Source organism: Oenanthe melanoleuca, chromosome 2 (assembly GCF_029582105.1).
Source record: "Oenanthe melanoleuca isolate GR-GAL-2019-014 chromosome 2, OMel1.0, whole genome shotgun sequence".
Classification (NCBI taxonomy): Eukaryota; Metazoa; Chordata; class Aves; order Passeriformes; family Muscicapidae; genus Oenanthe; species Oenanthe melanoleuca.
This window is the reverse complement of record NC_079335.1, coordinates 24,121,619-24,148,940: the sequence shown is the minus strand read 5'-3', so window position 1 is coordinate 24,148,940 and position 27,322 is coordinate 24,121,619. Positions and strand designations below refer to the sequence as shown.

The window sequence follows — 27,322 nt, the reverse complement described above, 5'->3', positions numbered from 1 at the left end:
AAACCCCAAAAATATAATGCATTCTTAAGTACACCAAAATATACCCATTTAATTATTGCTATCTTTCCCTGATTCCAAACCAGAAGTCTGGCAATATTTGTTAAATATAATATTCTGACTGGAAGCAGAAAATCCCTCAAATTTTCAGAGTTGCCATAAAAACCAGCATTTCATTAAAAGAAAGGCTTAAATTAAAAATTTGTGTTTGACATACTTTGATTGTAACAAGTAACAAGAACATATTTAAATTAGCACCTTTTCTGATATTTAAAGAATATTTTATAAATCTATAAAAGCATTTAAGAAAATAAAATCAGGAAACCAACTATCAATAATGTACAGAACAACAAATAAAAACAATACTTAAAATCAGCTAATTATTTAGGCAATTTGTTTTCAATACCTGTAGAATATACTCAATTAACTGCCAGACTATAATGAAAGATCTGAAGAACAGCATTAAAATATTGATGCTTACTTATACCATTTGATAGGCAGTCCTTTTTCATGCCTTTCAGTGCTAAACTATCTGTTGCAATACTGTGCCTAAGTCCAACAGGTACATGCCTACAGCCATTGAAAAGTACTGGCTCCATGTAAAGGGAGCTTCCACACACATGATAGCAGCTCTTCAATTAACTTTTCCAACAACCTCCTTAACATTTCCTACTCAAACAGACAACTATGAAAAGATTAAATACCTTTCTTAAAAATAAATTAACACAATTAATTCAAAACAGATCACTGGGTGGATATTTTGCTTCTTTCTTCTCCACCTACATAATATAAATACATGACTTTGTACATGTTGTTTTGAGTACATTTGTAATACTTTGCTATGGAACAACTGCTCACAGTTACACTTTCATATAAACAACCATATTTTAGTACAAATTCTGAAAATGAAAAAAGCAAACCAAAACTACTACTGCAGAGACTATTTACAAGAGCACATAGCAACAGGTCAAGAGAGAACGGCCCCAAATTGAAAGGGAGGAGATTTAGATTGGATCTTAGAAAACAAAATTCTCTGCTGTGAGGTTGGTGAGGCACTGGAAGAGGTTGCTCAGAGAAGCTGTGGATGCCCATTAAGGTTGGATGAAACACTGAGTAACCTCATCTGGTGGGAGGTGTCTCTGCCCAAAGCAGGGGTTGGAATGAGATGTAGCCCCTTCCAACACAAACCATTCTATGATTCTATGAAGTACTCACTATCAATGCAATTAAGAGCTATATTTTTATCAACCATTTGATGAGATGACTTTTTGGCAACAGAAACTATCATACTATTTCTTTGATGATAAGATGTGTGAAAAAGGCAGCATAAGGTGTGGTAAGAGAGATAGAACACAATGAGTCTGTCTCTGATTCAGGCTGAACTCAGCTGCAATTTGGCTTACATTGATTTTATTAATGGTTGGTTGGCTGAAAATAGAGGAAATGTGATATATCCCCCCCAAAAGTGGAAACAGATCTTATTGGTATCTTTTATGTATGGACTTACACACTCAATCAGTCTGCCTGTGTCTCTATTTACTCTCTGTTACAAACCCCTTCTCCAAGATGATTGCATAAGCATTTCTTACACTTACTCAGTTTGTAGGTTGAATATTTAGGCCATAATTAAGAAACTTGCCCCTTTTCTGTTGCATTGTATTCTACTTTTCCAAGCCATTTCACTGATTTCTTAAACTGAATCTGCCTCTCATACTGGTACTCATAATTTGCAGTCTAAATTCATCATCCCACTGGAGGCAATTACAATAGTGGGTCCAGGACAGGCCATTGTGGTTCCACTAGTAGCTACTGAGAACAGTTTGGTACCTATCTTGCAGTAGCTTCATATTCATGTATCTCTAGTTTGTTAACCAGAATACATTGACAAGGCCAAGATGAATGGCACCTCTTCCTCTTCCCCATCAAATGGTAAGTTTGCCACCCTGTCAGAGGAGAAAATTGAACTGCTTTGACAAAACACATTGGCTGCTGCTGATCTCCTTGTTGGACTGTGGTTCCTCACAAGAAACCTATCCTGAAGAACTTACTGTGAAGGATGAGGAAGCTGCATTCAATAATTTATGAATATTATATATTCCATCTGTCTGTTTATTACTGTGATGTTGGCTTTATAATTACCAGAGGTTAGCTCCAGTAAACCCTGGCCTGTGCTTAGGCAGGAAGGTAGAAAATAGTACTAATAGCTCTCTATTGAGAACACTTAAAGATGACAAAGGAAAATATAGAGACTGATGACCAGGTCATGCCATTCAGTTGCCCACAATAAAGCATATCCATGTAACAGATGTTCCACAAAATATCTTCTCTGCTCTTCTTATCTCTTCAACTACAGTCAGAAATTTCTACCATTGTCTCATATTAATTAGTGTCTTTTGACCTTGAACAGACCAGGAGCAACCAAAATCACTAAATCAATAAATGAAAAGTCAGATACCCACTGGATTATGTTTTTAGGAAAAAATTCAACATACTTGTATATGATTCTAGCACCAGGATCAAAAGGATCTTGGTCAAAAGGATGCCACCCTCCTTCTTTCCTCACTGAGGAAAATCTGTACAGCAGCCCTAGACCATCAAGAAATTCTTCCAGATCACATCTCTGACAATTAGCAGGACCAAAACACTGCCTGAAAAATGTCTTCATTATCAGTAATTTTAAATTTATTCCTAATTACTCTGGTGTGTATCATGCTACTGCCAGACAACACTACTAACTCATTCCCAAAAATGGTTGCTTCAATAAGCACCATATCACCGGGTACTGTAGCAACACTATTAAACCTTCAGGATAAAGAGTCACTGGTGTTTCAGGAGAGGAGGATGTGTCTCTGCTGTAGCTGACACCACACTAGCAGGCATATCCAACCTTATTAGGTGACTGGGGCCAGTCCCTGGAAAGTGACACAGTGGCATCACAGGAACCTGGAGTCATCCCTACTCCCATGTCTAATGCTTCTCCACAAGTACCCTTCAAGGAGCCACAGATATCCCCAACAATACCTCACCAACCTTTCTGCTGTGGGGTTTTGCTTAAAGCAGAGATAGTGACAACTAGTCTAAGAGGGGAATGACACAATCTGTCACTCACACCTTCTTCTTCCCCAGCAGGAACAGAGAGGCCTTGGAGGTGGCATGGAAAACACGAGCAGATAAGGCCATAAGAAACACAGCACAGGACTTTCACCACAAATACCACATCGCATCTGTTTCTATCAGCTTCAGTCTTCGTTCTCACACACAACAGGATGGCACTATTTGAACAGTATTAAAGCATGTATCTGATTTTATGAAAAAACAAACAAAGCCTTGCAGTAAACAAAGACCAACAAAGTTGCATGATGAACCAGGGACAGAGCATCAGAGACAGAACAGCTCAGGAGAAGCTAGGGTCACTTCTCTGTGACATCTGCTTTGTTGAGCAGAAACCTCTTTTAATGTCAACCTGAGAGTTTGCTGCCAAGTTTACGTAAATTCACCACTGGTCACAACTTTCTAAAGAAAAGCTCCCCAGGTCTGAACCAAACACGGACAGGAGCTAGAACTTGTGGGGAACACACATGGCTTTAGTACAATTATGGGATTCATGTTGTTCACCTAGGAGCAGAAGACCTTCAAGAGCTCAGGGGGATATCCTATGGATAATCATAACCATGTTTGGAAAGTGAAAGGAAGAAAATGTCTGAGTGACAAAAAGTCAGGCACTGTAAGAATGGCACAAATGCCTAAACTTCTGATCCAGTGTCTTATCCAGTGGATAATGCTTTTCTCAGAATTGAAAATAAATAGAATGCTGTCTTCCAAGATGCAGTAATTTCACACTGGTAAGCCATATCATTCTGGACCAGCTGTATATAACAAGGCCATCCAAAAATACAAGTTGTAATTTATTAATTCTGCCTAAGTAAAAGGTTTCCAGTAGTACTGACAGCATTTGCAGTTCTCACTTCAACGAGGCACATTGCAAAGGATGCTCTGTCAGACCTACATGTCACTGTCACTCCAGAAGTCAATGCACTGGCAGTCACAGCAGAGGGGGATGCTACAGGATACTGCTACAGTGATTATGTAAGATAGAAATGCAGATTTTTGGAGTCTCACTCCAGCAATACAGAAATCAGAAGCTTTTAATGGAATTAGCCAAGATGGGAACATCTCCTGTACACATCACCATTATCCCTTGGGATCCTAAAATTACTTGTGAGGAATAATCTCTCCAACTCACTCATAATTTCAGCATGCCTAAGAACTACATATCTTCAGTTCACCCATAATTTAAACTTCTTTCCTTCAACAGAAACACCACCTGACAGGTCTTAACTAAAAGTGAATGACAGCAATAGCAGCTTACTTAAAAGTGTAAAGGAAATGCATATTTATGAGCACCCAGAGTAATGGTTTATGGACCTGAGAACTAAAGGTGTAATAATGTCTTGATGGCATATTAGGAGACAGAATTTTACCTTCAACAGCCAAACTGGGCTCCTGTCAGTGATGAGATGGGTGTTAAGATAATAGGATAGAGGAGCCTGGCTAACTTCTAAATTTAATTTTTCATACCTTCAACTCCATCTTTTTCCCTTTCTGAAGGCTCACAGAAAATGAACTACACATGTGTGTACAGTAAACTAATGGCATTTTGCTCCTAACTTTGGAACTGGACTTACTGCCTGACAGGTGAATGTCTGGAATCCCTCACAAATACTGCAATCTAAAATACACAGTGAAGAACAACTAAGCTTTACTTCAAATCTTCTCTTTAGAAATACAAATTTTTCAAATAACTTGTATGTTGCATTTTTTCCAATAACTGACATCAGAGCAATGGTAATAGTTTTATCAGCGACCCTTTGATTTTATTTCACCATTTTCATCAGGATCACTGCTCTGTTGATATTTTAATGAATAAAATCAGCTGGTTTATAATAGCCTTACTTTGAACATCACTATATTATAAATGATTTGAATAGTGAAAGGCATGTATTAGGGCAATCTATTTAAAGAATCAAGGGTTGCTCCCAGTACCCTTTTTTCCTAATCTTTATTCCACAGGATGATCTTTTAAGTATGATGTTTCTTGTACAAAACATACAAAAGACAGAAAGACTGTTAAGAAAAAATTCTACCATCTGGAAAACTATTTGATTAGATCAGATAAGGCATAGAGGAGTCTTCTATTCCTGAATCTTCCACAAAATTACCGTATGACCTTGGGAAATCTCTTTTCCTTGCAAGACTTTGGTACTCACAAAAACTCTTGAGATGCTAGTCTAATGGTATAATAGAAGTAAAAAACACTCATGAATGTTATCTATTAGAGATGATTCTCTGATGGCCTATATTAATTTATTTTTAAAGATTTTAAAATTACATTTACAAATATAATGAGAAATAATTAAACAAGTACCTGAAAAAGTAACTGAATCTGCAACTGACCCTTAAATTCAATTTCTTATTCATTAAAAATGTGTGTTAAATATTTATAAACCTACGGACAAAGCAATTTCAGTTTCTGGAATTAAAAGCATACAAAATGAAAGAGAATTAAGCAGAAAACTGAATTTTAGCTGTGCTTTGTTCCTCAGAAACTGTATGTAGACATTGCTCTGATCACAAAGGTCCCACATGCCACCCGCAGCCTTCCCTCTGCCTAGTCACCTAATGTGGTCCAGCATGTGACAGAAGACAGAACATCAGCCATGCACATTCAGTGGCAGTGACTTGGCCTCTGCTCAACTCCCCCTCCTGTGAGAGAGTCCTGATGCAAACCAGCACAGAGAGCCCCCATCCCCATCTCCAGGTGGGCTCCCAGCAGACAGGACAGGCATTGATCTGTGCAGATGAGGGTTTATTTGTAAACTCTCTGAATGGTCCTCTACTGACATTCCTCAATCTGGCTGATTGTTCTTTAAAAACACCAGAAAGGACACTTCCATTACACATAACATGCAGAGTAAAAAACAGTCAATGCATTTCTTTTTCACAGTAATTTTTCACTTCCTCGCAACCTAGAGGTTTTGTCTCACATTTGGAAGGAAATGTTTTTCTGAATGTCTCATTTTGCAGATAGATGGATAGATAGACAGACTAGATAGATAGATAGATAGATAGACAGACAGATAGATAGATAAATAGATAGATAGATAGATAGATAGATAGAAAGGTATAAGAATACAGAACAACAAAAAAAGCCACACCCCCTCCCTATCGCCCATTTTTCAACAGCTCAGAAGAGACACAGCATCACTTTCAGTAACAACATGGTTCTTGTGATAGACATGCTTTTCCTAGAGCCAAAAAAGCCAGTGAACCTCACCATGCCAAGTTCTAATGATTTAGCAAAGGGCTTTTGCAAATGCAGAATAGACAACACTAAATTATTACAACAGTATTACTACAACATTTGAGCTCAAACACTGTTCAAATGGAAGCCCCAGAGGACACACCAGTGTGATATGTTAGTGACCAACAGTCCACAGACATACAAATGCCTTCATCACTTTCCACTCCAGGTCTTTACTCTGCTACAACCCACTCCAGCCAATATCTCAACCTATTCCAAGATTTACTGAGAACAGAGATCTTCCAATGTTCCCCATACCTGTGTACACACTTCTAAGATCTGAGCAATTCTGTGGGGAAGATTTCAGTAATGCTGAAATGGATGCATGGATTTCTTTCAGAATGTGATAAACTAAGTTGAAATAATACTTGGCAAATGACTGATTTTGCATATGCTGTGTAATAAAGAAATAGGTGGAGAAAGGAAACTCCACTTGAAGAAAGCACCTCAGTCAGTGATGCATGCAGTGTAGACAGAACATATTACCATGCCCTTATGCCACCACCTTTGGCATCTGCTGTAAACTGTTTGAAAATCTTCCTTTTCACTTACTAAATAAAATATGTTCCCAGGTTCCTTGTCAACCTACAGACTATGTGCTTTTCTGTCACTCCCTGGAGATGAGCTAATTGCTAGAAGTATGTGGTATAAACTCCTTCTAGTTTCCCATTGAGGTTTTTTGATGAAGAAATGCCTGTGTCACATCCTACCATTAGGACATGCTGTAGCAGCTAGGGTAACAATGGATAACATAGGAAAGTTCTGTCTAAGATGTACAACTGGGGATCCTCTGATAAATTGCACAATAGACTTACTACTAGACTGTTAAGTACTGCACTTCTGTAATACAAAGAACAAGAAATGCAGCAACACCAAATGTATACTCAATAATTTATTAAGAAGTCCCCAAAACAAACAGAAAAAAAATGATGCTGTGGAAATATTGTGATAGCTTCACCACACTGTGTTGAGTGCACAGGGACTAAAAAACAAAATTAGGTTATGATCAAAATGTGTCCCTTTTCCCTCATCTCTCTTTCCTTTCAGTATGAATTTCATGTTCTCTCAGGAAAAAAAAAAAAAAAAAAAAAAAAGGAAAAAGCCTGTGAAATTCAAGATTATGTTGTCAGTTCTCTTGAGATCTTAATTTTGGTAAAAATATTCAGTATTAATTTTTCCACAAGTACAACTTCAGTCAGAAAGTTATGGAAATCCTTCCAAATGCATTCTCTAGCTATAAATATCTCAGAAAGCTGCTCCACTTCACAGTGAAACTTTGTCCATATGGAACATATGACTAGGAAGGACTTGGTGAACTACTGAAATCCAGTGCTTTGCTAGAGAAGGCACATGTTTTCTTTAAAACTGATCATAGAAAATGATCAGTTGGAAAACAAGCTAGAGCTTTCAGTTTGGGGTTTTTTTTGGTTGGTTTGTTTTGGTATTTTTTTTTTCTTTAGCCTACCAATATGACATTACCCAAGAAGCTGAATCTCCTATTGGTAAGAAACTGCCTTCTGTTTCCTGTTGTGTTTCTTTATGGACAATTTATACAGTTACAGACTGGATATATATGGACTGTGGTTTTCCCATGTCTTTACTTGGGAAGTTCCAAAAGGAACCATATTTGTCTTAATTTGTGTTCAGCTGTGCTAAACAAGCCTCTTCTTGGTCTTCCCTAGTAGTTCTCTCAGCATTTCTTTCACTTTCAATTCATCTTTCTTAAACACAGATGAGATAAACAGTACTCAGTACTTCAAACTCACTGTCCCCAGTACCCTACTTAATGGCTTTAATATTTTTTATCATTACTTTAAATACAAGGATAAATTACTTTTAATACTTTAAATACAAGGATAAAGTACACTTTTTTCATGACCATGAATAATCACTAGGAACAAGAGAACCTTTCCACTAAGATTTCCAGCCAATTAATTGATATCACTGGCTGTGAATTAGGCTGGTCATCAATGTGCACAGTTCTTTGATACTGCTTTGGCCATAAACAACAAATGGTGAAGGAACATAATTAGCTTTTCCAGCACTGAAATATTATTCATTTTATCTTCACACTCATGGATTGGATTTTGCTTCCAGTTACAAGGATAAGCATCTGAAGTAACTGCTAAATTCAGTAGTGTGATACCTGTCCCAAATTTCCACCACAAGAAAATCCAACTTTCCTACTCATGGTCTCTTGACTGTAGGAAGTGTTTATCTTCAGACTAAAAATTACCTGAAAGGTAGCTGAATAAACCAAAAAACTCAACACTAAACTGTGCTTTTAAATTCTTTTTTTTCATCTGTGACAGAAATAGGATGAGGAAGACAACCCTCTGTGGGATACATTTTTTCTGCTTTTGTAAGAGCCAAAATGTTCTACTCTCCCTCTCTGAGGAATACATGAAAGCATTTCCCTCTTTGTCCTTTTCACAATGATTGCTCATTAGAATTTGATCATTTTCTCTACACAAACATGAGTTATATTTCTTTCTTCCATTAAACCATTTGGATAGAAGCTCTTTCATGGAGTATATATGCTATGAGGTCTGTGGTTTTCCAAGCTGCCTATCAAGACACACAGAGCCTCCTGTATTACAGACATGAGTCTGACTTTCTTGTAACTCTCCCAATCTTTTCCATCTGGTATTGTACTTAACAGGTGGATTTTCTGAGACACTTCACACTATGAAGTATGTTAAGGATTGTACCTTCAGTTCTATTTGATTTGCAATTTATTCAATGTTTCTCTCTGTGCATTCTAGTTTGCACAGTCCTCATTTATTCCAGAAAAGACAGAGAGGACTGCAGCCGATCTTTTCTGTAGAAGTATTTCCTCAGAGACAACCCCACCAGTCATTTCACTCCACTTCTTTCCACTGCTCAGTAGGCAAAACACCACTGTACTACACCTGAACATCATGGAAAAGGCTGTGCCAAAAACAGGACTGCATTCAGGTTTTGGTATGCCTTCCACACATATGAAAGGCAATATCATTTCTCACTGAAGACAGTGTAAAATACCTCTAAAAATACATGGATTTAAATTACTGTAGTGATTATTCATAAAGTAACACAGCCTGCAGGCCTGATCTGACCTACAGAGGCCACTGGATTGAAATCAAAACTAATTCTGAGAAGCTGAAGGAAACTTCCACAGGGCACGGATACTTCTCATGCTTCCTAATCTGCTCAATCTGCATGTCTCATGGAATCAACTATTCCTAAACTCAGTTGATGTGTGGCTTGGCTTGCAAAGTGCTCAGCAGCAATACTGGCTTATGGCACTTGCTGTCCTGAGTTTTGCCACACACTTCAGTTCCTGCAGTGTGCTGTCCTGGCTTTGGTTGGTATTAGCTTAGTTTGTGCATGTAGTCAGATGATGAAGCAGATCAGGGAGTTCACTTAACTCACAAAGTTCTCAGCACATGCTTTACTTCAAGCTGGATCAAAATGACACACAAACAGCTCTGCCATCCCAGAGGATGTTATACCATACATTGTGACATGGTGGCAGGAACAAGGAGAGAAAAGTAGGTGTTGCTAAAGGTCACTTTGCAATGTTGAACTGTACCCTCTGAATATCTGGTTGCAGGTGCACCAGTGTATTAGACAATGTGAACAGGAACTGAAATTAAAGGGTATGCTCACTCCAGTTGTTACAACAGTCCCTGACACGTGTGCCCACTATTGTTCTCTCCAAAGTAATTCCTACATATGGCTCAAGAAGGAACTGATAACTGCCTGGAGCAATTTGCCATAAGCAGTGTGCCAGCAGCCACTCTGTTTTAGGGATAAAGGAGTTTAACAGTACCATCAGGGTTATTTGACCTCTGTGCCAAAAGCAGTACAATACTCCCTTAACCTACAAGTACAGACATGAATCATCAGCCCAAACTTTCACCCTTCACCTGTTAGAACAGAAGCCTGCAGAGATTATTCTTACACATCTCCACTCAGTGCCTGCAAAAGACCCCATTTACATTCTACTTCAAGTTAAAACTTTTCCCTGCTCTTTGGTTCACAGTGACCACAGGTCCCTCAGGCCAGGTCTAAAGTGGCAGCTGCAGACTCATTCTGCCTGGATGGGAACAGGTAAGGTGCAAGCAGGAGATGCACTGCCACAGTACACAGCATCATGGCCAAGTTAATTGGTGCTGACAAGAGACAGGCCAACACAAGCACTGAGCTCCAGAGGCCCAAAGCTAAAGGGTTTAACACAGTGTGAGCTCAGACTTACTCAAAACAGCTTTGGTAAATCTGGGCTGTGCTCTTACCACTACACTGTAACCTTGAGCTGAAGGGACCATGCCTAGTGCTGAGACACTGTCTCACTCCATATGCTAGTTCATTATCCAGCTCCTCTCTGTTTTGACTGCCAACAAATAACGATGTTTTTCAACACTTCTCCACTAGGAACTGAATGCACAAACATCGCATCATAAATGCCACCCAACATCTGCCAGGCAGTTCCCATCTTCCCATGACTATCACCCAGGCTGAACCTGAGCAAGTGATTTACTGACAATCTGTGTCACATCCTCTTACCTATCCTTACCCTGGATCATCCAAACACCAGTGCCCACAGGTATTCGGTTAAAATACCACAAGAAAATTATTTCTAACAAAAAACCCCCCATGCATTCTGAAATTATTGTTACTTAGTCAATGAAAAATCAAATACTGCAACTGAGGATATCAGTTTTGAAACAAATCTTACAGCATCAATGCAAATACACTGATAATGATAAGATATTCACAGAAAATAAATTAAGGAAAAGCCAGGCTTTTACACTTTGCCTAACAGGCAGACAAAATCCTTGAAAATACTATTGTTTACTCTATGAGTTATTCTAGAACAATATCAGTAGCTTAGCTGAGCAAAATTCCTTCACTTGGACCCATAATGAATAGGGTATCTATGTAACTGAGATAATGACAAGGACCAGATTTCAAGTAAAGTATTTAAAAAATTAAGTAATAATGCCTTAAATTATCTGTAAATTTATTAACTGAAACCAGAGTGCTCATCAGGGCAAATTGTTTTCCCATATTCCACTTATTGTAGAGCTCTTTGTTAACTTCATGGTGCTTTTCTGTACTGATTCAACTACTACACAAATGAAATATCTCAAAATAACTTTGAATGTGTGAATACTTTCGATAGAGCTTATTTTAATCAGCCTTTACCATCAAATAGAAGCTAGTCACATGATGTTTTGAGATTTCTGTAACTGTAATTCACATCAAGCAAATGCCTTTTCTTATTTTCATTCTAGCAGTTTGAGACTCCTAAGACCATTCTCATTCTGTCCTGTAAGTGCTTTTCTTATCCAATTCTTTAAGCCTGAAAGCAATATGCAAAGCCAAGCAGACAATCCCATAAACTAAAAGTTCAAGATCTTGAAAAGGACAACATAGCCAGTTCCTAACTTTCTCCCAAAATAAGGCATAATATAAACAAAAGCTTCCACTGAAAAGAAAAGTATTTTTAATCTAATCCAGTTACAGAAATCCATGACAACATACAATTAATGGACTGCATGATAGCAATCACCAATGTGATTCATTACACTCAATTAATTGCAAAAGCCAGATGACTATTCTGTGGTCAGGCCTTCCATGAACATGGACATCTAACATGCCCTTTTAAGGCCATAAACAGGTGCAATACCTGATGAACTACATACATTCCTGCTAGCCCAGACAGGGGAGGAGCAGCAGAGGTTTAACAGACCACCACTTTCCATGGTAGGACAATGACTGGACAAAACTTAACTGCACCCAAAAAATCCAGAGCTACTTCTCACAGCATTGTAGCTAAAGAAATAAAGTTATAACTATGAATTATGTTCACCCTAAACATCTATCAAGCACATCTAGAAAGATGCATCTGTGCTGGGCATTTCATTCTTATGCCTGCTCCACTGCTTTGTTATGATGAAATGAGAGGAAATCTGATTTGTAGCTCACTGCCCAACTCTCCTTGCATTTATATTAATGCAAGAGTACCTACAAATTTAAGCACATGCACCACACATAGAGAATGTGTATATATGAACACTGTACACACTGAAAAATTATGTCTGAGATTTTTTAGGATTGGGTGTCTAAAATTAGATTTACATATTCACACTGAGATGAGAGTACTTTGAAGTCCAGCTTTCACACATGAGCCAAGATTTCCAAAGCCTGGTGAAAGAATTTCTAAAAATGTTAAACTGTTCTGCCTCTGAATGTGTCTACAGTGAAAATTGTATGTATTTTGTAAAGGACTAAAAGTGTTTTTTCTCAGTTGACTTTAACTACAGGAAAGAATTCATTGAAGAATTGAATGAAGCTGAGAGTAAGTACAAACACAAATATGTAACATTGCAACAGCCCTGTAGACACTGGATAACTTACAGGAATTGTAAGTGCCTGAAATAACACCATGTTGAAAGCCAGTTCAGCAACTGGAAACATGTCAAATTTCACTCTCATTTACACCTATAACAAATTTGTAGCAACTCCACTGAGTGAAATAGTGATTTTGTTGATAAGATTAAAATAAAAGCAGACTATGAGCTTCCATCTGTATAAGAGTACTAAACAAGTGTAGTATGAACATATAGTAAAAGCAATATAATCAAACAAGCTAAAAAGAACTTTTGCTTTCAAGAAGGGATGGGATCCAAGGGTTCAGATACACAACCTTTCTCCTTAGCTTCTCTTCAAGGCAGGTGAACACATTCCCAGAGTCCTCTGGATCTGCAGCCACCCCTCCCATTCTTGCTCATGTCTGCCCAACAAATTAAAACTAAATAATATCCCCACAAATGTAAGTATATATCCAGACCTACCATCACCTTTTATGCTCCCAGCCAAGGCAATAAAACATAGCTCTGCTGCTTTGGACTTACAAAATATGTGATCACAAGCTGCATGTGCTTAAAATCCATCATCAGTCTCCACAGACCATATTTAAAAACATCCCAATCATTACAAAATGTGGATTAAATTAGTATAGCCAGACTAGGCTTTGCTTCACAACAGTGTTTTCCTCAGCTGCTCCAACTTTAGTTTCCAGAAAGTGATTCCACTGGCATAAAATTAAAATCAAAACAGCTAACTAACTGACCAAAGGATGTAGTTCTTTTTTGTGACAACATTCTTCATAAAACCTCGTCCCAAAAAAAGGAACTATACATGGCATCAGTGGCCTATCACTGTGACATATGAAACTCAGATTCCAAAACTTGCCAGCAATCATAAATAGCAAAAGGAGGGCTTTTTTCCTACTTCTCTTTATTATATGCTTAGTAATAGATTTTTATTAGAAAAATTCAAGAGAGCAAATGTAATGTTCCATATGCAAAAAAAAAAGAGTACACCAGAACTGCCTATTTTTATTGGGATTTTTTTTTTCACTATAAATAAACAGTAGAAGACTTTCTGAGTAGTTAGTATTTTCTTTCTCTGCTTTTCTCCTCCTTTCCTTTCCCACAGTAAATAGGTGACTGACATTAAAATAGGGGGAAAAATATGACTAGTTAAAAAAACAGCCTGGAGAATTTTTACTCCATTGACATCTGTCCTGCTACATGTTTGCCTATGACAGAGGAGAGCAATCTCAATGATGTAGATGTTGCCTTCTGCTTCCATGCCTTTTCTTAACAGACAAAAGATAGAGGAATTGCTGTTTTGTGACAAATGGAATAGTTTTGAAATTTTCAGCATAGATTCAGTCCAAACATTTATTGCTGCTGCTGTTGCTGCTATTTCAGAAATTATATATAACATTTTCATGCTGCTAACAAGCATTTCCTGATCCAAAACAAAAAAAACCCCACATTTCAGGTCAAAGTATGCAACATATTTCAAACAGAACTATCAAAATGTACCATTTTCCCTCTTTTTAAGCTGGTAATGAAGGCTGATAGTGGCCAAGTTCTTTTTGAGTATGCAATGGCACTACTCAGGACAGGGAGATAGAGGCACAGTAACTGAATAAAAACACAGAAAAGGTAAACAGTAACAGAAAACATAGCAAAGGTGAGGTGGTAGAGAGTAAAGACAACCCTTTTAGCAGTAGGGCAGGTGGAAATGGCATTCTTCCACAAGAAGGGCTTCTCTCTGGAGACAAGAAGGTAACTAACAGGTCCATGCTCCAGCTGGTGGCTGGAGGTGGGAAACCCAGAGATGTTTGTGCTGCCACTAGTCCCCAAGCTCTTCTCCATCTCAGGACTACAGTGAGAGCACATCCTTGGCCCTAGGATGAGCCACCTTTCTTCTGGACAAGTCACCAGTCTCCACACCCAGGAATTTTTTAAAAACCCAGTTTTACACAGAGTTTTATCTGTCAGTTCAGGGGGGCACCACTCTCTCCACTCCTGTGCTGCCACAGCAGGACTCAGGACTCCCACCCAGTCCCCTTCCCTGCCCTACTGCTCCACATGTGTGATGCCAATGGACACCACCTCCACCACCAAGCCACCATGCTCACTCTACCAAAGTGAGCAGCTCTGTGCTTTCCAAAAGAGAATGTATTTTCATTCATAACTTTGACTCCTTCCCAGGGGATGTGAGGAGCCTTATTTGCTCCAAAGAACCCCTGGGCTATGCCTGTATAAGCTCCAGTCCCTAAAAGATCAAGCTGGCAAGTCAGGAGATAAGAGCAGACAACAGGTAGACCTTTGAGCCTACACACTGAAGGTTGAATGATTGGCAAACCACCTCTCCCTATGAAAAATTATGCTACAGCAACACAACAGTAATGGGAGCCAAAAGTATGTCTATTCCTGATTTGTAGACCAGGTTTTAGTTATGCTATAATCCTCTCAGTATGCCTGCTTAGGATCCCACAATCACACAAGTCATGAACACTACCCACAAATCCTGCGGCTTCCATGCCGAGCAAGCGACACACCAGATGAAGAAGGATGGAAAATATACATGTGGAATTGTTCTGGGAACTTAAAGCACACATAACAGTAAACAAAGCAAATATGGTACAAAACCTGTTGCTATTTTCACAGCATTTGTGGAGCAAAGCTGCATAAATGTAGAAGGATGCATACTGCCTCACACCTTTCCTCAGATTCCAGCAAATTAAGCACAGCAGCACAAACAGCAGCAGGGAGAAGGAAATGCTCTGCAGAAGAAGAGCTTTCCTGTTTGCTGCTGCACTACAGGTATATATTTGGGTATGTGAGAGAGAGATGAATAAGAAGTGTTAAAATTACTTTTCCTCATTTCTTCTACAGCCTTGGCAGCTCATGGAGATTTGAACAGGAAGAGATCCCTTGGTGCCACCCTCCCTCCTCCAGGCACAGCTGAAGCCAGCTAGAAAAGATTGCTGTGGTTGTCCCCTGTCCACCTGGGGACAGGCTTCACAAAGCCAGTTTGGTGTGATAACTAAAAGACTGCCTCTGCTCCCCACTGAGAATCAGTGCCACTGTCAGATACTGGAGCACTAGCTTAAGTGGCACTAGAGACAAATTTTGGCTGGTGGCAGGAGAGATGGCTGAAAGCCAGCTGACAGGGAAGAGCAGTATCAATCTCTGTGCTGGGGGAATCCTCTGAAAATGCTACTGAAGCAAACAGCAACCGCTAGTGGCACAGAGGCAAACGAGACAGGAGTGATCCTGCTCTCACGGAGAAAAGGCAAACGGCTGAACGGAATCGTCAACATGAACTCGAACCATGGCACAGGGCAAACATGTGGCACGCCGTATGGAAACTCAGAACAAACAGAAAGCTTGGAACTAAATGAAATTAAAAATCTGCTTCTATTTCAAATTACTCCACTAAACATCTAACTGAAAATTGTGTTGGAAGTCGATATGACTTTGTGACATGTTGTTCCTTGAAGGCTGCCATTTTCCATGAAAAAAAAGGTATGAAAAACGTTTCAATCTGGTTACCTTCTATCCAGCAAGGCTAGAAAACATTAAATTGTAAGCTAAAAAAATAACATCATACCATTAGTCAGCAGGAGATAGCTGTTCAGCCAGCATCTATCATAATGTTTTCAACAATCCATAGATATCAGATGCCTGGAAAAGAGGGCTAGTAATCACTCCAACTATGGATTTTGAGCTTTAAATGTGTTTGATAAATTAATTTTTTTAAAGACAGGCCCTGTGCACCCTCACTTTGTTTACTGTTACTCAGAAAGGGTGACCAAATGTCCACGTCCAAAATAAATAAGCCTGGAGCATCAGGGCATTTTGTGTTCTGAGGGATCATCTGCTGAACAGCTTCTCACTAAAACATCCCTGCAAAAGTACTTAAGATATCAAATCAAAGTCTTAAAGTATGACTGATTAAAAAAAAAATACTTTCTGTATAATTTCTAATAAGTACCTGAATGAAATCAGACCAAGAAGAATCAAGGGAAGTTAAAATGAAGAATCTAGAGCACCTCTCCTATGAGGAAAGACTGAGAGATCTGAGAGTATTTAACTAGGAGAAAAATAGTAGGCTCAAGGAGGAATTAATCAGTGTATATAAATACTTGAAGGGAGGGTGCAAAGAGGACAGAGCCAGGCTCTTCTCCATGGTGCCACAGGACTAGAAGCAATGGGCACACACAGAAACATATAAGAAAAAAGCCTTCTTCTTTGAGGATAGACAAACACAGGAAGAGAGGCTGTGGAGTTCCTATCCTTGGAGATATTTAAAAGCCATCTAAACACTGTTCTGGGCAACCAGCTCTAGGTGGCTGTGCTTGAGCAGGGCAGATGATGAGATGACCTCCATTGGTCCCTGTCAACCTTAACCATCCTGTGACAAACAGATGACTTATGAGTAAGAACATAAAAATCAGGAAGTGATGACAAAAGAAACCTAAACAACAACACCACTTTTATATCCATTAGGGCAATATTGGATGGTATTTGTCAATAATACACCTATTTGTCCTATAATACATCTAAAGACATAATGAGACTAGAGGGCTCACTCCACCAAGCTCAGCTACCAGGCCTAAAGACAGCCCAAAATGGTTACACATAAAACTCACACAGTTGCAAAACTTAAGTGTAAAATCATATCCATGAATTTTCAAACTTCCCCTCTTACATGCATTAAGTTCAGAGAACTGATTTCCACTGGCAAACTCTATAGCAGTGTCAGTGAATGACCAGAGTGGGAGCTGAAAAAACCATCATCAGAGCAAAAGGCAGAGTGCAGTCTACTCATGCTCTCTGTCCTCTAAGGAGAACCACAACCACAGAAACACCTCCTAGGTTATGTAGCTTATTTGCCTGCCAGCATGAGATTCTTCCCTACAGTAACTTTTAACACTTGCTTTTGCCAAGTTAAGAGCAGTGTGTTGCACCTAAAGAAAATTAGTTTACAATGAACCCCCACCCCCCATATTTTGCAGTGCCTAGTGCTGCAGTGTATAATAGGGAAGATGCCAAATTGCTCAGACAACAGAGCAAGCCAAAACAACCAAGTCAGCAACATAACAGCACCTCTGAGTGCTGGACCCCATGCCAATACTCCTAGTGCCTTCCTACAGCACAGCATCCTCTTCCCTGCTCAAGGCACAGCTGGTCAGTCCTGGCATCTCACAGCTTTGAGAAGTCCAACTGTGCCACACAGTAGTGATGTGCAAGAAACAGCACAAGCTGTGAAAGAGTGGGAGGTAATTGTTTGAGCCTCCTACTTAAATAAAGCTTTACACCTGCCCTGGTTTCTCAAGGGATCCTGTTTATCACCACACTTCCACCCTGCAGAGGATTTCAAAAGACAACTCCAACCATGGTCATCTGAAAGGGTTCACAAAAATCCAAGAAGAGCACCCCTAAAGGTGGTGGTTGAAAAACAAGTGACCATGATGAAAAACAAGTGGAGAAAATGCCCAAAAGCTGATACAATCATCCTCTATCCAAGCACCCAGTTACAAAGGATGAGTTGTCTCAAAAGCAAGCTGCACAGCTCCCATTTGTCACCAAACAAACTTGGGTGAAACATTTGTGGTGTCATCTTCTACTGGACAACAATTTCCCTGCAAGGTTTTCTACACAAAATCTAAAAAACCCAAAAGCAGAGAGTTCATATTTTTAAGCATTTTTCTATTGTATCTGCTTCTCATCCAAAAAGGCACTCACAAGCTTTCAGCTATGTTTCTCATAGAATGAGACCAGGAAATCAGCCATACAAACTGCCCAAGATTAGGAAACAGACCACTCCATACCTATCTAAAACAGATAAAATACATAATAATCCGTACTTACAACTTGATGAGAAGTTGAAAAGACCACTAAAAGTTTTATATTAAAACAATCAGGCAGTACTAAAAAAATTAAGGGGATAAAGATGACTGCTCATATAACCCTAGCTCTTTCACCCTGAGAATGCACATTGTAAAAAACTTTTTTTTCCCAGACACTTGTTGTTTTCTGCATATTTAAACAGATGTGTGTGCTTAGCAACTGTAAAACAGTGTCAGTTACTTAATAACTGAGTACAGATTAAGGTACTTTGTTTTATATATAAACTTTCAAAATACTGTGACTCTTTGATATTATTTACCATAATACAGAATCTTCATATATGGATTTCAAAAATAACTCACTTTTGTATTTAAGCAAAGAAAGAGGGATTTGCATTTGCTGTGTATCTATGGGGAGGTACATGTGTGCATGTACATACTTTGTACACGTATCACCTACATATGTACTTGGTAAGGACAGAAAAAGTCCTAAGGAAAAAAATTAACTTGTTTAAAATATCCATTAGCGTGAAAATAAATACAGTTATACAATGCAAAGATCTGTAACATTCAGTGTATCAAAAAAATGTTATGAATGAGGAAAATATCTTGTCAGAAATGCCCATATATGAAATTAGAGACAAACAAGAAAATCAGAAAAGTCCCAACAGTTCAAAAACATTGTAAAGCCACTTCACTGCAGTATTTCACACAGCATATACTTTATCTGAAGCCACTCAAAATACTGTCTTCATAAAGCTTTACTTAACAGCATATGCAAAGTGAAGTTTTGAAAAGGAATGGTATGTTTTGTTACATAGAATAGGCCTTGCTGGAAAAAAAAAAAAAAAAAAAAAAAAAAAAAGTTTTGTTTTTATTTTAAGCATACAAACTTTTCTTTCAAAGCCTTACCTATTTGTTTCCTGTACTGGTCAACAGGAGTCCTTGATGTAGAGGCATCTTTTCTACCCATTGTTTTCAATCCAAAAATCACTGTCAGTATCACAAAACAAAAGAAAAGAAAAAACCACAATATTATTCCTAAATAAATTACTAACAAAATCAGTCGCTTATAACATCAGAAAAATGGTAACAAGCAATATTTACATGATTATACACAAAGACATAAGCCTTCCCAGAGTACAGGGAGACACTGGAGTTAATCATCACTATTCTGAAGACTATTAGATACATTCTAAACATACCTTTTTCTCCACTGCATGGATTATTAACATTACAGAATGCCTGTTAGTTTGAATGAAAATAAAGAAAAAAGAAAGGATTTAAACTGATTGCACTGTAATTCAGCATTTTTACCACTGAATTACATTCCCATATAATTTACTTCTTTAGTAAACCAGGGAATGAATGTAGTATTGTGAGAAATATTTCCATTATTGAAAATAAATTTACACCAACACAGGAGCTGGAGTTGCTCAGGAAACCCACCTGCAGACACAGCCTCCCAGCCACCTTGAGAAAAGAAAGGAGCAGATACCTAGAGCACAGCAACCCCGCACTCTCCTATCTTCCTGCCATGGGCTCTGGATATCTGTGAATGAAAAGAAGTGGAGAACAAAAACTGAGAGCCAGGGCTGTATGCATTTTACACCTCTCAGGCATGGTACTGATAGTTTAAATCACCTTCATTGCATTTAAGTTACAACCATGCTGATCTTGAATGGGATTCTCATGTTGCACAGTCATGCTGCACTCGGATTGCACAAGGAACTGCATAATCATTAGGATAAAGATGTTCTTTCTGGTATATTGGTGCTTCCACACCATTCAGGTAACTGAACAAGCATCATCCAAACAGCGCTCTAGCAAATTCCTGACGTATCTTTTAACATGCAAAACCTTATGGTTTCATATGCATCCCTCACAGGGCTGCCACTCAAGTGGCAAACACGCTCATTTCACCTCTTTTCCCCTGGTTAAGAAATAACTGGCTGCTACAGTCATGCTTATTGCTCAAAACACTGGGATGGAACCATTTTGGCTGGGCTGAAGACATTACTCACCATGGTGGTGATAAGCCCCACCATCTGACTGCCTCTGCAACACAGGAGTCCCCACATCAACACCCACACTCATGAGAGGACTGACGTTTTCCAGAAGTGTCAGATTTACAGCTCAAGCACAGAAGACCCCCAGCAGCCAACCTCTGCCTTTTCCCAACTGGCCCTGGCGAGCACCATGCCAAGGGCAAACTCTGCCTGAATCATCCTGGGCAGCCACAAACCGTGTGCAGATTGTGCACATATGGCCCTGCAGTATCTGAGAGTTGTACTTTTCTGTTAGGCACAACCAGCTGTGCTACAGCAAGATGAGCATCCCTGGTCGCCGCCAAGGCACGCTTCCTGGGAAGTGCAGCCCTGGAATCACGACCCAAAAAGCATGCCATGGCACTGCTGAACACCACTGCCAGCATCCCAAATTTAAAGCATTCACCGTTATTCTCTCCACAGCTTCAAACATGATTTAAAATATAGATGTAGGAATTATGCCCACTAGTTATTTGCGCATTCTAGAAGCACGAAGTTTATTATTTTATATTCATCTGTTCCATAGGAATTACTGTCATTTAGTGCCATGTGACAAATCCAGGCTCCTTAATATCATTTGTGGGACACATGGCATGAAATGAATCTGGATGCTCCAAAGTCAGTAACCTTTTTAAAAACGTACTCAGGAATAATAGCAAGGTAGAGAAGAGTGCCACTAATTTTTAATCCGAACTGAAAATTCAATTATAGTGTTCTAATTTTTCCATACATTACTTTGGTTGAATTCTGAGAATACTCCCTGTTTTATGTAAAACAGGTAAGCAGGGAACCATAATTCACTGGGGTTGTGTTTCTTTCCCCCTCTATTATGCTTCACAGAAATTCTCTAGACCGGGTTGTACCTTGTAACATTCACATCATAATAATTAGAATGGGGAAAAAAAAAGTACTGTTTGAACTTTCTAATTGAGGAGGTAACAGATACATTTTTACACTGCAAAACTAGTTCTTGGCTTTTTTATGCCACTGTTAAGAGACTGTTTTGACTTCCCTTTTGCAATTTCAATAGTCTACTAATGGTTTATAACAAAACATCAGCTGTGAAAGATTTTTGCATTTTTAGCTATGCCAACAAAACAGACTAAGAAAACACAGGCAAAAATTATTTCCTGACTTGAAATGAGCCACAGAGATACTCTTGTTTGCCTGCGTGGCTCAGTGTCACCGACTCTTGCATCTAGAACCTCAAGTCCTCTTTGTTCTTCAAAGGGATGCAGTAATCATCATTCATTTCCACTGCTTTGATGGTTACATAGCTAATGCCTGAGAAACCCACGGAGACACTGGCACACAGAGCCCAGTGCCTAATAAGACAGATATTTGCATAGAAGATCAGCCAATTTAGAATGAGTTGTGATAGATGTGGAAGGGGAATAACAGATCTATATTAGCATGTACGAAACCCAGATTGTTTTCACAATTTAATTCCTTGGAGACTACAGCTCATCACCTTCTCTTGTAAAGAATCCCACGTTCCCCAAGGAGGCAACTTGCCATAAGCTAGACTTAAACTAAAATATGGATTAATAAGAGGTAATATTTATTATTTATGAACCTTGCTGTAGGAGTGGTTTTCAATGCAACTTTCTAACCATTTCTTGATAAAAAAAACTGGAAACCTTTGTGAGTTACAAAACTAATTCTCCCCATTTAAAATGGCAGTGGTCATCCCACAATAACTGGTCAACTTTACAGTAAAAGAAATATACACTCAGGACTGTGGCCCTTTTGCTGCTTCTGACATCAGCAAATGGAGGATCTGGCTTCTCCTGTATTTCTTTGCCAGACCAAAGGGATAGGCAGCACACTGTGCTGAATGCAGCCCAGGCAGCCTTCAAGTCCCTAAAGTTTTAATGACTATATAACCATTAAAAAAAAAAACATAAAGGAGCTTCTCACTGCTCCTTTTCCTGGCTACTGAAAATACTTGAAAAGTAATTTCCAGATAATATGAAAGCAATGTGAGCTATCTTCAACTTTCAAGCTTTTATAAAAGACGGTTTTAAGAAAACAAAGCAAGGCCCCATTGAATGATGATTTTTGTTTATTTCTGCTTCAGAGATACTATAAGATTAAAAGACATCTTTGTTTTTGTGATACTCTTCATTTTTTTCACCCCCTTCAGCTTCCCCTCTAGTAATTCACCTTTGAAAGTTACACACTCAGAAAAACACATCACTTTGTTTTTCTCTTCTCTTACTCCTAAGCAGTTGCTGACAATAATGAAAACATATAATAAATTGCTTATTATCACCTCTAACGCTCAACAGCATTTTGTGAGATTAAAACCAGTCCATTTCAGATCTGGCTACACTTTAAATCTTGATGTATATATAGCATTTTCTAAACCCATAAAAAAAAAAAAAAAAAGCAATTACTTTAATGAAATAGAAACTTACTATGAATTACTTTAGAAATGCTAATAAAAATAAGAATAGGATCTATATATACAGAGATTGCACTTTATTGGTGCAATATATATGATTAGTAACAGTGATAAGCCTTAAAATGTAAATCAGTAAACACTCAAAAGACATGCATATCTATCATATTTGATAGCATGTCTGCAGTCTTGAACAGTAGGTTGCCTAAATATTAACAGTGGGCACATTAAAGAAATAATCAATGAATGACTGGTTTTGTAGCTGAAATGTAGTTAGCTGAGAGAAAAGTAAGTAAAAGTTCAGTACAGAAAAGAACCACTACAGAATGTAAAGCTACTGGACCAAGTCTTTGGCATCTATATATATGCAGAGGTTCCCCATCTTGAACTGCAAATAGATATCTATCTTAAACATAACTCCTTTTTTGTTTATTTTGTTGGAAGTAATGCAGGTTGATCATCTGAACTCATAAACTGAGTAGTTTTTAACATAATTCAAAGATGCTACGAAAACTTACTGGTATCATTGAAGTAACTGGTCTTCTTCCAGTTAACTCCACAACTGATAGTTTAATAACTAATGGATATTAAAATATTTGCAAGCTGCAAGAGAGCATACATAGCCTTTTATTCACCTCAGGTAAAATTCAAGGAGCACATCAGATCATCTGCAAAGTTACCAAGTTATCCCAAAGAACTGACAGCACTACATTTAAAAGTGGGAAGCCACCTGCATGTAGGTATTTTGGAAATTGCTGCTGCTGGTTACCACAATTGGCTTTTTTTTTTGGCTATACTCCTGGAGAAACTAAGGCCTGTCTACACAGCAGTGGAAGCAGCTTGCAATAATTAATCTTATTAATTAATTAATCTTATTTCACCATACTATACCTAAGAATTTAAAAATCTTTACTATTATTACTGCCTTAAAAAAAAACTTCTACAAGATATATTCATGTTCTTTTGGTAAGTCTTACAGTAGTCTTCCATTCCTCTCAAAGAATGAGACTATTATTTCAAAGGAAAGAATTCCCTGCCCATGGTGCTTCTTGCAGAATCTATCTCTGCTTTACCTAGGGATTTATTTGTTTTTCTGTTAATAAAAGGAATGTAATACCTCTTTACTTAATTTAACCTTGAAGGCAGCAGAGGTGATTTAAATTTAATTAAATTTAGAAAAATTAATCAAAAACACAGGATCCATAACTCTAGTCAGAACAGATATTAAAATAATTTCAACGTTCTACACAAGGACAAAAAGCATTGTACTACATCCCAAGATTTAAACCATATAGGAACTACAACTTTTACTCAGACATACATCAGGCTGCTTCATAACTTCATGCAAGCACTAGGAACAAAACACACATTGTTACTTCCAACTAGTACCCCCTGCACTCTAGGGAAAGGAGCTGCTCTGTTGTTTTTTATCTAGACAGTACCTATGAACTGCATGAAATTAGCATTTATTTAACAAAAGTAATAAACAGGTAATAGTTCATAGCAATTTTCAGAATATTCTCATGAATGTTTCAAAATCTTAAGGCAATATATTGTGAAAAACTAACTTCATCAACACCCCAGATCAGTTTCACTAAATTTCAGGAACGTAACTGAGACACACAAGCTACACAGGAGCCCATCTCCACTCCCTTTGCAATGGGGTAAGAAAGAAAAGTAATGGTAAGGAATCCAAATCACCTCTAGCAATCTTGTTTTCCTGTTATGCTCCTAAATCTCCCCAGAGTACCTAAAATTTGGTGGGATTATTAACACCCAAGTATTTGCAGTTTCTCATCTAGTGAAGAGTCTACATGCTTTTGCTAAACATAAAATGTTTTTAAACATCTGAAGAGTTGACAAGATTATCCTCAAATGTACTCACAGCTAGGAAAACTGATTATTTCAAGGGTAGCAAAACCTGAATACGACTTTTAAAAGGACTTAATATTTATGTAAAATTGCTTTCTTAAGCAAAAATAGGTTACTAAAAATGTTGAAAGGTTCCTTCCACTCTCAGAAGAGTACAGTTTGTCTCTGCTTCTACAGGATGAAAATGTAGTAGGCCAAAACAGTTATTAAAAAATACAATTTACAAAAGCACTGGTTACACAGTTACACAGAAGAGATCTATTTAGCAATTGGTGTTATTCTTGTTATAAAAAATAGGAAATATTTCAGAAGAATATTCCTAAGTGTAGTGATTCTATGCCCCTTACATTTTAAGGATGTTATGCCTTCAGAGAAAGATTCCCTACTTACTTGAGAGATGAGCAGAGGTACATGTGTGAAACATATACTCAATTTAATATGAAGACAGACCTTCATCTAAACACATTTAAAATTCCAAATGTTCAAAGAGAAAATTTTCCCCCCATTTTTATGAATCTATGATGGCACTGATGTGTCAAGAAAATATCCTTAAAGAAGTTCATGAAGGAAAAAGAGCATACACGTGGTTAATCCCTGCCTTACCAGACAGTTCAAAATGCAACACTTCTCAGAGGGAAGAGTAACCTCTGCTGAAAGAAAATTACACAATAAATGGCACCATATGCAGTATTTCAGAATAACATTCTTCAAAATAAGAGAGTCTGTCTAAACACTTTTGGGGGGATTGGGAAGGACATGGAACTACAGCAGAAATCAGAGTTAGAAATGGTAAAGAACAGACACTGAGACCACCCCACTGCCCAGAGTCAGAGCCGCCAGGATGGATACAGCTTTCGTGGGAGAGCTGCAGATGCTCACAGGTGCAGGGGGACATCACCATCACCACCACACAAACACACTGAAGCACAGCTCTCTGCCTCAGGAGCTCATCGAGTCAAGAGCAACAATGAGAAACAATTATTTGCTCTGTCTCAGTAACTTCTGAGGTTCAGTTAAAGCCCAGCAATTTTACTCCCTCTTTGATCCCTACCACATACCCATTCAGCACTCATTTCCTTTGATAAAGTAGGGACTAATTTAAGTAACAAGTATAAAACTAGAGGTCAAAGACCTTAAATTTCAAAATCATCTAAGTCTGCCTAAGCACTTCACTTCCAATAAGTTAGGAAGTTGCCATCCTTAAATTCAATAGAGTCATATACGGTTTTACAAAAAAAAAAAAAAAAAAAAAAAAAAAAAAAAGTCCTGTATGGTTTTACTTCAAAATCTCATAGACTGTTTTGCCCTCCTAGGTCTTACAGGAAGGGAAGAGTGACTTCTTTTCCTCCTTTAAATGAGAAATTAAGCCCTCTATTCTCCCATCTTTAGTTCTGGGAACTGACAAAACTTCTCTTTTTCCTAAATGCTACTTCTTTCCTGGGACTGCCACTTGCTGTAAGTCTGAATGCTTTAATTATATACACTTGTTAATTTCTCATTTGTAGATTTTTAAGCTTAGGCTCATTTTTGATGGAAATGAAATTCTGATTTCTTCCTCAAGTGAGAAGTATTTAGGGATTATACTTCCCTTCAGTATATCCATTTAAAACTACAGTTCTTAGCCATCCAGAGAACAGTGTTTCACAAAGTTTTCAACACTGCAAAATGAGATAATGACCTTTATTGAAAATCAATCTTGTAACTTCTAGAGTTATTCACACACACACAAAAATTGGAACAGGGAGCAATTTCATAATTATCATGCTTTTGTTTTTATGGTGCCTTTCTTTTCACTTGCCTTACCTTAAGACCACTAAAAATACAAGATCTCAGAGTAAATTATTTAAAAACAAATAGGTTTTTTTTAAGAAATAAATCAAAACAAGATAGTTTGAAACTGCTGGAATTTTTCCGTTCTTTTCATTCTCTCACACTGCTTATAAAAAAAACCAAATAAAATATGTGTGGCTAAGTCTCAGCTTGATTTTTCTCCATTAATTCTAATATTGATATCCACTTTCCTTGAATATGTTTATCATTCAAGCAGAAGACCAACTCTCGGCAAATAAAATTATCTTAATAAATGAAAACCAGAAGAGAAAACAGCCACAAATATGCCATGCAGGCACAAAGCTGGGAGGCAGACAAATGTGCCCTTCTGTAACATATTTCACTGTAATATAACACAGTGTTCCATCACACAACTTCAAGTTGTAGTAATTGCCAAAACTGGTCACCGTATTTATAGACTAATGATTGCTTCCCTTCTTACCCTGAGCAAGCTTCCAGAGGTTGAAAGCACTCTACAAATGACAGCAGCAAATAATACTTCAGTCCACATAAACCTAATCGTAACACTTCAGCAAAACTGAATTATTAGTTCCATTACTAAACCTGGTGTTCAAAAGAACTTAAAGTGCAATCTCTCCATCTAG

At 38.1% G+C, this 27,322-nt stretch overlaps 1 protein-coding gene across 1 annotated transcript in view; it reads right to left on the bottom strand.

The window, feature by feature from the left end:
* The window catches only part of TRIQK (triple QxxK/R motif containing), a 60,406-nt gene that overhangs the window by 23,328 nt on the left and 9,756 nt on the right, over positions 1 to 27,322 (bottom strand). The window contains exons 2-3 of the mRNA XM_056485425.1: positions 20,013 to 20,115; positions 19,476 to 19,556 (exon numbers count right to left, since the gene is read on the bottom strand). Of these exons, the coding sequence (XP_056341400.1) occupies positions 19,476 to 19,536 (61 nt within the window). The 5' untranslated portion in view covers positions 19,537 to 19,556; positions 20,013 to 20,115. The remainder of the gene's footprint in view (positions 1 to 19,475; positions 19,557 to 20,012; positions 20,116 to 27,322) is intronic.